The 13,933-nt window shown below is 36.2% G+C and overlaps 1 protein-coding gene across 1 annotated transcript in view; it reads left to right on the top strand.

Annotated features, from left to right (window-relative positions):
- Positions 1-13,933, top strand: part of USH2A (usherin) — a 396,109-nt gene that overhangs the window by 129,257 nt on the left and 252,919 nt on the right. Inside the window, 1 exon segment of the mRNA XM_050894852.1 lies at positions 12,980-13,110. Coding sequence (XP_050750809.1) covers positions 12,980-13,110 — 131 coding nt within the window.

Here is a 13,933-nt window from a genome sequence, read left to right on the forward strand (position 1 = left end):
ATTGGTTTTATGCCAGACCTTCTGCCTTTCACATAGGCAGGAAAGGGCCAGGGAAATGTCAGAGGTGGAAAACAGGGCAACGCAGTACCCCTGCAGAATTGCAAAGTGACCGCCAGCTGCAGCCAGCCTGAGAAGTGGCCAGCGCTCAAGGTTGCTTTAAGACAGACATGCCCGGTTCTCCTGGCTTTATAGGCCACCGGCTGAAACCTTCCTACACCTAAAAGCCTCAGGATTCCTACTGCATATTACGGGAGGAAACACGTTAATAGTTCACAAGCAGTCCCTCCCAAGAGCTCTTACGATGGGACAGGGCTGAGGTGGGTATAAGGTTTCAGGGTACTCGGGAATCAGCCTTGATAGTCCAATAGTTCCTTTCTGCAGGAGTCTGGGATCCGGATTAACTGCCAGTCCTCGTGCCTGAAAGCCCCGCTGTCAGCTGCTTGATGCAGCGGCAGCGTTCCTGCACCGGCATGGCTGAGAGCCACGTGCTGTTCAAGAGCCATTGGCCACCTTTCCTGTAAGGCTCTGCCATTTTACACTAGACATGCCTTGCTGCTACAATTACAGAGTTCACCCTTCTAGTAGCAAAACACAGTCTAGGTTGAATTTTTGTAGAGGCTTTTTTATTTAGTGTTTTTAAATGCATCTATAAATAAGGTTTTTGCATTGTTAAGGATGAGGTGAGTAATTTTTTCCCCTTTCCTTTACACTGCCCTAGCATCGCAAGCAAAACTTTAATCAGTGGGAGTTAAATAAGCTGGCTGTCGTCTGAATCCTCAGGCAACACAAGGGACAGAAAAAGAGGGGACTTGGAGCCATTGTTACAGCACATGGGCAAGGATTTTTGCTTTTTTTGTTTGTTTGTTTTGAATATGGGTGTCTTTCTATGAGGCATTACAAGTGGTAAAGATACAAAAATGGTCACACTGGAAACAAAAGAATATAAAATCTCGTACTTCTTAGTAATGTTGTATGTCCGATCACCCACTTTTCGATTTAATCCATTACAATATTGTAATCAATCATGATTTTCTGTGTTGCAGAAAGTCTCATACTCTGAGAGAAAGGGAGAGGGAGAAGAAAGAACAAATTAGCAGTGAATTTTGCAGAAGAGGAGAAATTTCCTTATTACCATCACTCAGAATTAGTCAGTCATGTTCTGTAATCATATTTTAAGCAATACTGTAAAAAACAACACAAAGACAGGCTACAGCAAAGTGGTCTTTAATTCAAGAATCCCATAAGGAATTAAAATTCTGAAAAGATGACATAGGATCAATCAATAACTGCCTGAAAATATCACAATATATGGAGGCTAAATGACATCATGCTATGTGAAAGAAATTGTTAAGGAAGGTATTTTCAGTATTGTACTTATCTCTTTTTATTTAGATTAATAAAATTTGTTGGATTTTAAATCTTTACATGTCTCTCTTGTATTAGGAACAAGAAGTTGACAGAGTCTGCCCTAAAGAATTTACAGTCCAAGTCTAAGACAGGATCAACTACACATAAGTAGAAGGCAGCAAAGGGAAATTTTATGGAAGTTATTTTTTTAATCCCTGTGCCCTGGCAGTTTAATTTATTCCTTGTTTAGTGTTGCAATTTACTTACATTGGGCAAACAGAATTATGACTTTATGTAGTAAATCTTATGTGCTGTATCAATTTCCTGTCATTATGGTTTTCTATATTCCTCATTTTCTCATTTGCCTTAAGTTGAATCTTTGTGTAAAATGTGCCCTTTATTTAAGCCCTTACAGCTTGAGTTACATGGCTATTCATACCATTGAAATGTCTTTATTCATGCTTATTTCTGGATCACCTTTTCTACTGATCACACCAAAGGATGTAGTTCACACTTAGTTTCCTCCAAGTATTGATTAGAGTCACAAGAAAATTGTGTATTGGTTGGCTTACTACTTTTTTATTTGCATCCAGACACACAGTGAAAATCTCCAGCTCAAATCCTCAGCTGAGCAGCAGCTAGCCCACCTGGGTAGGAGGAAGACATTACCTCTGTGTTCCTCTATTGCCAGCATTATTATGTACCATCCCGGTTGCCCAGATAGGTGACTGTACACAGGACTTAGCGTATTATCTGGCTGTATCTATCCCCTGCGAGGTGTATTTGTCACATGAGCTGTATTACTGGATGTAGTACAGGAGTTTTTCCATGTCCACCGCATACCACTGTATTGCCTTCCTAAAAACCAGAGGAAGGGGAGGGTTTGAGTTGTATTAATCACTCTGAAAGTATTTCATAGTGTGTGATTATTCTGCTGATAGATAAATGCTATTTCGTTACCATGCTAGTTTTGTTTGATGCTTCTGTATGTGCTTAACTCTTACAGTGAGTGCAGGGGTTTGATTCTTGGGAATAAGCCAGACTACAAATTGATGATGAAACCTCCACAGCTGGCTTACTGCATTGGGTCATGTTTTCTGTGGCACATCCTTTACAGAAGCTGGGCAGAGCAGAGAAGGTTGGTGAATTTGGTGAATATGGCCTTAGTGTATGATAAATAAGATGAAATCCCCTGTTTGATTATTGGGCCATATACTTATCGTTGCCTTTTCCTTTCATGGTATGTCACCATAACAGCAGCTGATGCCGAACAACTACTACAGGTGGTTCTCCCTTCCCTCCCCAATTCTGTTTGCAGGATCAGTCCAGGGACTGTGACTGCAGTATGCACGATAAAATCTTCCTTCTGTGCATTTGGAAACATTAGTGAGAGTAAGCAGGGATCATACATATGCTAAAGTAATTTCTAAGAGAAACTTGCTAGATTTCCTAGCTTCCCATGCAGCACTTGCCTCTGTTTTCTGCATATTGTAGATTGTGCATAATAGTTTACTTTTACAGCAACAGAGCCAGCATGTTAGCTTTACCCTGTTGACTTTCATGCCTCTAATCACATGGTCGTTTAAAGGCAGCGGGGCCAAGGCCGTCTTTCAGGATTACAGCTAACCTACACGTCCAGTGCAAGAGAGGTTGGACTGAACTTTTCTGTTTCCATTCTGTCCTGATCTGTAAGGGCGATGCTTTCACTGAAACTGAACTTGAGGTGTTGAAGACAGTGTTTTGGTAGCTGTGGATCATATTCCAAGTAAAATATTCTGTGTAAGTGCTACAGAGTGTTTGGATATGTTTTCGGTGAACATTTCATGCCAAACCCCAGAAAGCACTTAATGTACAGAGTGTGCAGTTCCCAGGTACAGAGGCACATGGATAACAGAACAAAATGTAATGGAATATTATTAACTCTTTCATAAGCAGGACCTGCTGCACTTTTAAGGTGTAGTTCCATTAGGTGGCAAATATCTTAGAAGGCAATGAGTGAGCCTTTACAATTACCTACACTGATGGAGGGTGAGGAAATAATTGTTCGCAGGTATGTCATACTGTCAGCAGCTATGTCATGGTATATCTAGCACACTCCCTTGTAAATATGAGAAAAGTGAGTTTACTATCTATATATAACACTAGCACCTGATGATTCTATTGAAATCCTTTTGTGAACTTAGTTCCTGCAAATAAAACCAGTTTTAGGCTTCCTCTGGAAAAGGTCATTTTGTCAATAACAGTCAGGGGAAATACTGCCACAAATACTACTGGATGAAACTAGGAACTATTCCTTTTAATTAATTCTTAATTTGGCAGTTTTGTTGCAGTTTATTTGTCTGCCTTAAAACTCTGCATTAACTTGGATATGTTGTTAGCTTTTCTTGCAGTTTTACCATGAGTAGCATTTGTTGCCGAGTTTGTAACTTGAAACTATGCTTTTTGCTGAGCGTTTGCTTTGTGGTGCTGTATTTCTGTCTAAAAGGTTTGGTGTTTTTTTTTTTTTTCTTCCTTGTTACATTTCCGTTTTTGTCCTGTAGTATTCCTCAAGACACTCATTATCTTATTTTAGTGATTCTTCTGTTCCATATGTACACTGTCTAATCAATAATCTTCTTCACTTGCTGCAGGATTTCCACCTTATTGTGCTTCCAGCTTCTGTGATGCTGTGTGATGGGATTCTGCCTTGGCTAGTGCACTGTTGTCTGAATTTGCTGTGTTTCAGATCACTACACTGACTTTAATTTTGATGTATTTGCATTTTACTCAGTTCTAGTCTTACTCTTTTCCCTTGATCAGTTAAATTACTCTCTGTGCAGTGTTACATTTGTACTACTGCTGGAAATACTAACTAAAGCCTTATAATTGAAGAGCTATTTACAACTACTGACCTCCAGCTCATTTCTGATTTCACTGTGATGTTGACCTTTTATAGATTGCACTGTTGTAAATCTTTGAAGTGATTCTTCTTGTCATCATATTTCTAGTAATTATGATTTGCATTGCATTAACACCTAGAAGCCTCTCCCACCTTACCCTTGTTGCATAAGATGACCTTTTTTATGCACTAATTCACATATGGGTAACAGAATACAGTTCTTGCTCTAAAGAATTTATCCTGAAATGAAGACAAATGCTTGCCTCTATTTCAATCCTTTAAATATTATAGTTTGAATTAATGAAATTGCTCATAAAGGATTCTTAGTCCTAGAAACTATTTTCTTCCTTTTCTAACAAAATCAGAGTCTGAACTTCTTTCTGGCCTACGTAAAGATAAATAAATAAAAATAAAGATTACAGGTATTATTTGAGAGAGGCCATATTTGAGTAAAATTTTTCTCAAATTTTGTTCAAGTTGTCCAATGACATCAAAGAAAGCACTAGCTGAATATTGGGCTGATGTTTCCTCTTTGTTCATATTTCACTTCAATATTAAGAGCAACACAGAAACAAGCTTGCAGCTGATCTGTACCTGAAGCAGGACTTGACTTCTGGAGTTTCAAGATTACAGTTATTATTTCTAGTCTGGTAGCTATGCTCTGAAAAAATACTGTTGGTTGGATATATGCTTGTTGTATACTGTCCCAATGTACACAAGTGGCAGACAGTTATGAATTCTGTTCCTAGACTTGCTTAATAAATGAATTTGAGTCAGGACACTAGTTTCTTTAATGATTGTATTGCTTTAAGCGTCTGTGTAAACAACTGGACATTGACTCTAATGGCAGAGGAATGCTAACAGATAATGGTGTCATCTGCATCTCCATATCAGGTTTCACCCTGATCTCTCATATGTGGTTTTCTGAGGCCTTCATTTATTTGTTTAGATAAATCTAGGTAGTCAGACTCCTTTTGGGTCTTGCTAAACTCTCAGATACTACTTGTGTCAATATTTTGCAGATTGTCCTGATTACGTTTCTCTTCTCACTAAGAAGTTGTAAAATACGTGTGAAAAGGTACATCTTTGCTTTGAACTTCTTCCCTTTTACTTTCCTCGAATGCTGTCTTGTTTGTGTGTGGAGCGTGTGTTGGAAAGCTTCTCTGCTCCCTATCTGCCTTTCCTAGACAATCTCGTATGCTTTATTATGTTCTCTTCCTTGTGCACGAAGTGCAGCAATCCAGTCTTTTTCACTTTATCTTCATATGGAAGTATTCTTATGCCACGATCAATCTTGCTCTGAGCAGTTTTTTTTTTTTTTTAAGAACTACTTTGTATAAATATAAAATCTTTAATGTATAAAGTATGGTTTATTTATTTTTTCCATGGTATAAAGAACTGATTGGACAGGTCTGGAATGGCCCAGTTAATTCCAAACTGCAACTATAGATGTGCAGAGTAATATTAATACAGGCTGAGAATCTGCTCTTTAGGGAAGTCTTGTGATGTTCTGCATAATATGCAGTATTTGGAGAAGGCTAAACTAATAGCCTTTTTTTGGATATATTAGTGTTTCTCAAATGTCAGTAAATACCTAGTGTCTAGGTAATTTTTCTGAATACATGTGGGTATTTTGCTGATTTTATATATATTTTAAGGCTATGGAGAACAAAACAGTAATGAATTTTTCAAACATTACAGAACCTTACACAAGTGATATTGGCCACCTTTCTTCAGGAAGGAATATGGAGGCAGAGGGTTTAAATGATGGCTCTTGGGTGACATACCTCAGTCATTGGCTGAGTGCAGACTCAAGGTCTCCTAATTTTGAATCTCTTGATTTAACCACTAGGTATTACACTATTCCTGAACAAGCATCACTCTGTAAGTGAGGGGATAAAGTGCTACTAATACATCAAATCTTATCAAATGACTTTAAACTTATCTTAGCTTTCTTTTCACCAAGGTTTGCTGTAAATCTTTCTTACTAGGCAGTAGCAGGACTTGTGTCCTTGCTAAAAGGAGAAGATTGATTTACTATATTCATATGGAACCAGCAGCTTCCTATGAGTATGCAATAATGAATTGGAATATCCTATAGCTCTTACCACTGTGCAATACTTCGGGAGACCTTAAAGACTGGAATATGTTACAGAAGTCCATTTGATAGAAACTTATAAATGTGTGTCTTCTGCATAGAATAACAGCATAACAAATCTTTCAGTATGTGCAATATTCTTATTCTTCAAATACTCTAATTGATTGTTCCTTGGGCTCAGTCAGCCAAAAGTGGAGAGAAACTTTGTACAGACATCATTAGTTTTTCTCCATTTAAAGATTAATCATGAAGAGCTCTGGCTCTTTAATTCTGTAATTTGTATATTTAATGGGCTGCTGCAGAATCTATGACAGTAATTAGCATAGCCTGAAAACTCATTAATACGCAACAACATGATTAATGCAGCATTAATGCAAACATGACTGAAGTTATTTGGGTTATGTAGTAAGAAGATTAAAGCTAAAATGTCCTGTTTGTTTTACCAGGAGTGAGTATAATGGGGTAGCAAGCAAAATAAGAAAAAACAGGTATTAAATTAGTCATTTTAGTGTAAAAGAAATACTCAGTTCTCATCAAGAGGATTTGGGGTTTTACCTGATAGGTGGTTTCTGTAAGAGGTGTTACATATTTCCCCCTTTCATTCACTCACCATATTCTGTGTTTATGCTTGATCAACCTTTTAGTTTGACTTAGCTTTTTGGCAGTTTGAGGTATTAAGAGTATATATAAAAAAGTCTTTGAATTGTGTAATTCTGAATAAAGTTAGACTTTTTCAAAATATGGGGGTTTTGTACAGTCTGATTTTAAAAACAATGGATTTTCAGCTTCTCCTGGTTTTACTATCATCACAAAAGAAAAGGGGCTGCTGACCTGCAATTGGACACTCCAGTTACAGTTTGGGAAAACGTTTGGGAAAATTTTTTTGTCTGTTTGTGTGTACAAATATATATGTGTGTGTACATATGTATATGGACATATATATATATGACTTTTAAGTATCTATTTTAAATTGCTCCTAAAAAACTAAAACAACTTAAAAATGAACAGCATTTATTTCATCAATGGAATTACTAACTGAATGTAATGTTTGTGACGATGAACTTTGAAAATATTTTCAAGTACATTAAGGTAACAGTAAAAGATGGAGCCTATTCCTGTACCAAAGACAAAAAAGATGTTGGACAGATTTAGGAAGAATACTTTCCAGCTTCTTCTCTCAACAAAATGCAGAAAGCTATAGGCCATCGCAAAGTGTGAAGAACTGCTCAGCAGAGTATCTTCATGAGTATGTCCAGGAAAGTGTCCTCGGGGTTCCTTCTTTTCCTCTAGTTCCACTGTCCATTATGTGAAACTGCTTTAAATACTGATCCATTTTTGTGAAGTCTCCCTTCTTATTTTTTGAAGGATGCATTTTCTTATTAAAAATACATTTTAAAATGTGTTTTAGCTATTGTAATGACATGTAGCATGCAGAATCACTCTCACAGAGAGAATAACGACTAAATATTAATTCAATGGAAGTGTATAGTAACTGAGAGTTTTACTCCCCATCTATCCCCTCACCACTTAAAAAAAAAAATTGTTTTATGATTTCTGTGGTAAAATGTACTTTGATTAAGCAAAAGCATTTGTACACAGTGTTAATGTTAAGTAAATGCTTGACGTTTGTCATCCTGAACGGAATGCTGAGAGCCTAATGCTGTAGTCAAAATTTTATGTACGATTTCTATTAATTTTAGTTGGCGTTATGCACAAATAAGGGCTTCAGTAAGCATAAAGAGATCGCTTTCTTTGCCAACAATTTCCTGTTCATTTGATTGGAAGGTACAATTATATAATTATTTACACCGTTTCATACAGCGATATAAGTAGAATGGAAATGCAAATTGTGTATGTACAATTGTACAATTCTGGGAGAAATTGCACTGAAAAATGGATGTGCTTCACAGATTATGCAAAATTCATTTCTAATAATGCTTTGTGTTTTTCCAGATATTAGGCAGGTTTGGTTTTTTTTATTTTTTCCAATCGTAATGTACACTGTTTTCCTTTTATGATTTCCTAAGTCCACAAAGAAAATGTCCATAATATGCTAGGGTATCTAATTATTATTCATACTTTTTAATCTTATGCATATGGGTTGGGATTTGGTGGATTTATGAAAATTAAACTAACACTACTCTTGCTGACTGCATCCAGGTTGGAAATACGTTTATGTGCCTGTTCTTGACACTTTTGGACAGATTTGTTCATGTGGTTATATATAGGTTTTGGTGAAGGGGCATGGGACTTTTGAGACTTGTAGCAACTTCTGTGTATTTAACGAGTCTAATAACTTATGTTGGTTGGCTATTTTGAGCTGGACTCTGAACATCCAGTTGTAGAGAAAGGTACTTTACAGGTGTTTTAGCTGAGTGCATGGGACAAAGAGATTGGTTTTAAGTAGGCCACATCGCTGAAATCTCTCAGCTGTTATTGTAAAAGATGTCTTCAATTACCTTGCCCCTCTGCCTACATTCTCCCCTCAACTCCTCTTCCCCAAAATTTCAAAAAGTCAGAAGACATTTTTTGAGTACTGTGAATGTTTTTGCATTTTGAAACGCTGATTTTTTTTTTTTTTTTTTTTAAACTAAATTCAGTTCAGTGAAATTGGAAAGATGTTTCACAGGAAACAAAACCTCTTTAGCCTGGATGAATAGTTTCTTGGTCAAACAAAACCTATTTTAAACTTTTTATTTTGCAAGAAAAAATGTTTAGCATTAGTCAGTGAATTTTATTGCTGTAATAATTATAAATTATTAGTATATGTTATGCTAATCTGGGAGCTGCTCTAATTTATTAATATTTTCCCCCTGATTACCAACTGTCTCTTCTAAACTCAAAATAACCCTGTGTGCTCTGTAAACTTGCTTTAAGCAAAAACCACAGCCAGCCTCTCAAGAGCACATTCTTGCCTGTTAAATACTTTTGTGCAGATCTTGCAAGCCATATTGAATTGTGCCAGAAGAATCTGAATCCACGTGTGAATCTGAGTCTGAATCTGAAATGTTGCTGAAGTTCTCAGACTTGCTAAACTTACATGAGGGAGGCAAAGAGGTGGTATAAAAATCGCTCCATATGCGTTTTCTGTATTACACAAAAAACTGGGTTCTGACTCATCTAACATTATAGTAATAGTATATCTTTTTACTTTTAATATCAGCCTGTTACTAAAAGGAACTCTCAAAACTGTGTGCACTCGCAGGGTAGCATGCTGATATTGCTTCTCAGTTGAATGCCTTTAAAATGCCCGCATTGGTCACTCACATCCTCTACTAACCTGGATGTGCCATCTTCGAAACTAGGCTAAAAACCTAATCACAATCCACTACTGCCTAAGTTGAAACTATGTAGATCCTGACAGAAGGTTAGTCTGCCCTAATACACTTTGGGGTACTTTAAAACATTAATAACAATATTAGTGATTTATTTTTCTTGTCCTTTTATTACTGTGTATTCTTCTTTTTGTCTTTTATGTTCACTGTATACAATGCTTGTATTAAGTTTTGTACACTGCCATTATAATTAAAGAAATTCAATTACAGAAATTGAAGAAATTTGTTTATTTATAATTAACGGAATTCTGACACGTTCTCCAATTGCAGCTATAATTTGAAATGGAATTAAAGATTTTATTTGACTGACATACATTCATATTTCATTTGTAGTAAAATTTCCTGTTGTTTTTTACCCCAGAAATGATAACAACTCCTTGTGGACCAATAATTTTTGTCACATGAACAGGCCTGTTAGGTGAATTCTTGAGTTGCAATTCCATATTCAGTTGATTAAGAGTACATTCCTCCTATGCCCCGCAGATGGTCATGTTTTCCATCCAAAATTTAGTAGCCTCAGTAGTGTGGATGAGATGCAGTTTCTGTATATGACAAATTACAGAAGTAATTGTAATGTCACTATTTTATTTATGTTTCTATTTATCTGTTACATTTAACATTGAATTTAAGGTTTTAGACATGCGTATTGAAATAGTAGACACAAGTCTTTGAGAAACTTTCTTGCAAAATCTCCCCCTCCTACCCCCCCCCAAAAAAAAAAAAAAAAAAGGAAAGTTTTTCTGGTGATCCAATGTGGTTTTCAAGTTCTTTGAAACTTTTCAGGTTTTCATAAGAAAGCTTTCTGTGTTCAGGTTAAGTAAGATCCTTTTTCAGTGCTCAGTGTCAATACACCAGAAAAATGACATACACCTACCTGTTACAAGTCTGAATGGGATTTCTGGCTGTGTTTTGTTTTGACCATGAGGTCCAACCTGGACTTGAGAAAACTTTTCAGATTTTTTTTTTTGTTTTAATTAGTATGTTTCTGTGAAAAATATTAATTTCACAAGTTTTTATCTTCCAGTGAAAATATTATCTATGAGGCAGAAGTTTGCTTAATATTTGATTTCTCCATTGCACTCATTTCTAGAAATACAAGAAAATATTAACATTGAGGTATGAAAGTACTTATTTAGAGCTAGCTTATATGAACTTCCTTATGTCATGAGAAATTCCAGAGATACCTGAACTTAAAGGGGCAGAGTCCTTTACTGAATTATGTAATAGGTGACAAAAGAATTCAGAAGAATTTGTTGTGTGAGCTATGGCTGAAAACGATGGTTCCTGACTCATCAATACTTTATATGAAGCTATGGCAGCTCTACAGGCAGGAATTAAGGTTTGTAAGCCTCTTCAATATCCAAAGAAGAAAGAAAGCTCCTGCATAACATTTGAAAACTTTTGGAATTACTGCAATATTACTGTTATGAACCATTAAGTTTATATTTTCTAACACAACATTATAAAATAATGGTGTTTTTGCAGAAACTCAATTATTTTGTTTGTATTTGTCCTTCTGAATTAGGTATGAGGAGGGATCCTCTGGTCTTCAGAAATGTCTTTTGGCAGCTCGATAAAAATACTGGCAGTTTGTTAAATTAACTGTGCTCTCTAGTGCTGGGATGAGAGACCATCAGTCTCAGCCTTTCCAGCAGATATCGCAGCTGGAAATACCTGGAACCTCAAAGTACAGCAATAGCGGTTATTTCTGAGCCAGGCAAAGCTATGCTTTTCCTTAAGTGTGGACACCGTTGAGTTTTTTTACTTGCTGGGAATTACTTATGTACAACTGCTTTTTGCAGGTATTTTAATGGCAGGACTGATTTTGATTGCCTAGAGAATGTTTCGTATCTGTGAGTGCATCATGTGATTTGCATGAAAACATTTATGTGATTAGGGAATGGGGTCAAAGGATATTTCTTATGGGTGTAGGTAATTAACAGGCATGACCTAGTATGAATGTGCATCAGACTTATAATTTTTTGATTTTTTAAAAATATAGATGCTGTCTACAAGAAAAAGTTTTGTCACTTATTGTTTTGTCACTTACTGTTTTCTGCCTGACATAAGATAGTGAAAATGCGTGTGAAAAGACTGAATGGCTTGATGGAGTTGGGCAAAACCCAATAAATTATCTTGTTCTGTAAAAAGCATTTTATGCAGAAATGTCATGGAAGTGTATAGTATAGGTAGATGTTGCTATTGCTGCCTTTTCATTTCCATTTGCAAAAAAAATTAGTACAGTAAAGGCATAGCTCCACCATAGACTCAGCCTGCGATATCTGGATTTGCACGTTAGAAAAGTGAGGCCAAATTGGGCATATGGTTTTGTAATTTTCTTATTTGTTTCTGTAAGATGATGTTCCAGGAGATAGCTTAAAAGAAAGGCATTATAGTCATAAAAGACTGGTGGTTATCCAAAACTTGTTTATTCATAATTATACTTCTCAAAACTGGATACATAATTTATGAATTGTTTCATTAATGTGGCCTTAGATAGTTACTGAGTAAGTTTATATCATGGACAATAATATTCCAATACTTACAAGCTGTTTAATTAGCTTGTTGTTTTGATATTTTATTTGTGGTAAAAAGTAATGTAAAAAACCTACTTTTTTTTCCTTGTATGTCATTTGAATGACGTTTCATGTGCTGAGACAATATTTTATCAGAAGCCAAATGGAGGACTATTGATAATGATCTGGAAAGTTCTTAATTAAGCTTAGGTCATCAATTATTCCTTGGGATATTTCCAATTTTTGTTACAACTTGTTCTTCCTCAGGTGTTCTTTGTGCACTTAGATACATGTATTTATAAAAGAATATATAAAAATATACATATAAATACGTGTGTGTGTGTCTGTGTGTATATATATAAGTCTTTTGGAACCAACCCCCCACTATTCTTCATAGAAATCCTTCCATGCAGGAAACTCATTCCTACTTTACCAATGGAAATGTTAAGGGACAAGTGAAAATCCACAAGTAAAACATCAACTATTAGAATAGTATGCTAATATTTGAATTACATTTTTTTTAAGAAAGAAGTTACTGAACAGCATAAGTCACAATTGCATATCTTTTCTTATGGATGAGTAAGGGCTCCGAAATCACAGAAATTTCTCTCAAAGGCTGATTCAGTCTGGATTAGTAAAATTTCTCCTGCAATGACTGGCAGGGGGTTTAGGTGAACAAAACTTCCATGATTTTAGTTTGTCATCTTACTGCTGTTTTTAAAACAACTTTTTGTTTGTAATTACACTGTTAGAATGCATAAAAACCATTTTTGGCATTAACCGTCTGCTCGCTTTTTCTAACCAGGTATTAAAGTGAAATTTAGAACCCAGGAACCTGATGGTTTGATTCTTTTCTCTGCATCACCTGGGAATCAAGAGGAATACATTGCACTTCAACTGAGGAGCGGGCGTCCTTACTTTCTTTTTGATCCACAGGTACAAAAAAAGACAGGATCCTATAAAAATAGCTTATATGATTTCTTTCAGTACTTCTTTACATACTTAGCCTTTTTTTTTTTTTTTTTTTTTTTAATTATTGATACAAGTTAACTGACTCTTCAGAACCCCTAGGTAGCTGGAGATTTTGGGGAGAGAAACATTGAAACACTAAAGCTTTGCTCATTTTTTGTTACACTTCCCACAATTTATGACTTTATTTTTTGCATTTTTATGAGCTGGGTTTTTTGTCAGTACCACCAAACACCACTACAGCTTAAAGTACCAAGATTTCAAAGGTGGGCAGAAACTAGTTTTTGAATTAGCAAATAAAGGTTATATATATATTTAGTCAATTATTTTTAAGCCTCCCATCTTGAGACTTTGTCTTTTCCTACTGAAATCAGCATGTTGCCATTAATGTGATGAAAGTAGTCTCTCACTTTGTCCTGGTTTCGCCTGGGACAGAGTTAACTCTCTTCTTAGTAGCTGGTACAGTGCTGTGTTTTGGATTTAGTGTGAGAATGATGTTGATAACACGCTGATGTTTTAGTTGTTGCTAAGTAGCGCTTATCTTAAGCCAAGGACTTTTCAGTTTCCCATGCTCTGCCAGCAAGCAGGTGTGCAAGAAGCTGGGAGGGAGCATGGCCAGGGCAGCTGACCTGAACTAGCCAAAGGGGTATTCCATACCATGGAACGTCATGCCCAGTATATAAACTGGGGGGAGTTGGCCGGGAGGCGCGGATCGCGGCTCTGGCATCAGTCAGCGGGTGGTGAGCAACTGCATTGTGCATCAGTTTGGGTTTTTTTCCCTTTTTTTCCC

Source organism: Gymnogyps californianus, chromosome 3 (genome assembly GCF_018139145.2).
Source record: "Gymnogyps californianus isolate 813 chromosome 3, ASM1813914v2, whole genome shotgun sequence".
Lineage (NCBI taxonomy): Eukaryota > Metazoa > Chordata > Aves > Accipitriformes > Cathartidae > Gymnogyps > Gymnogyps californianus.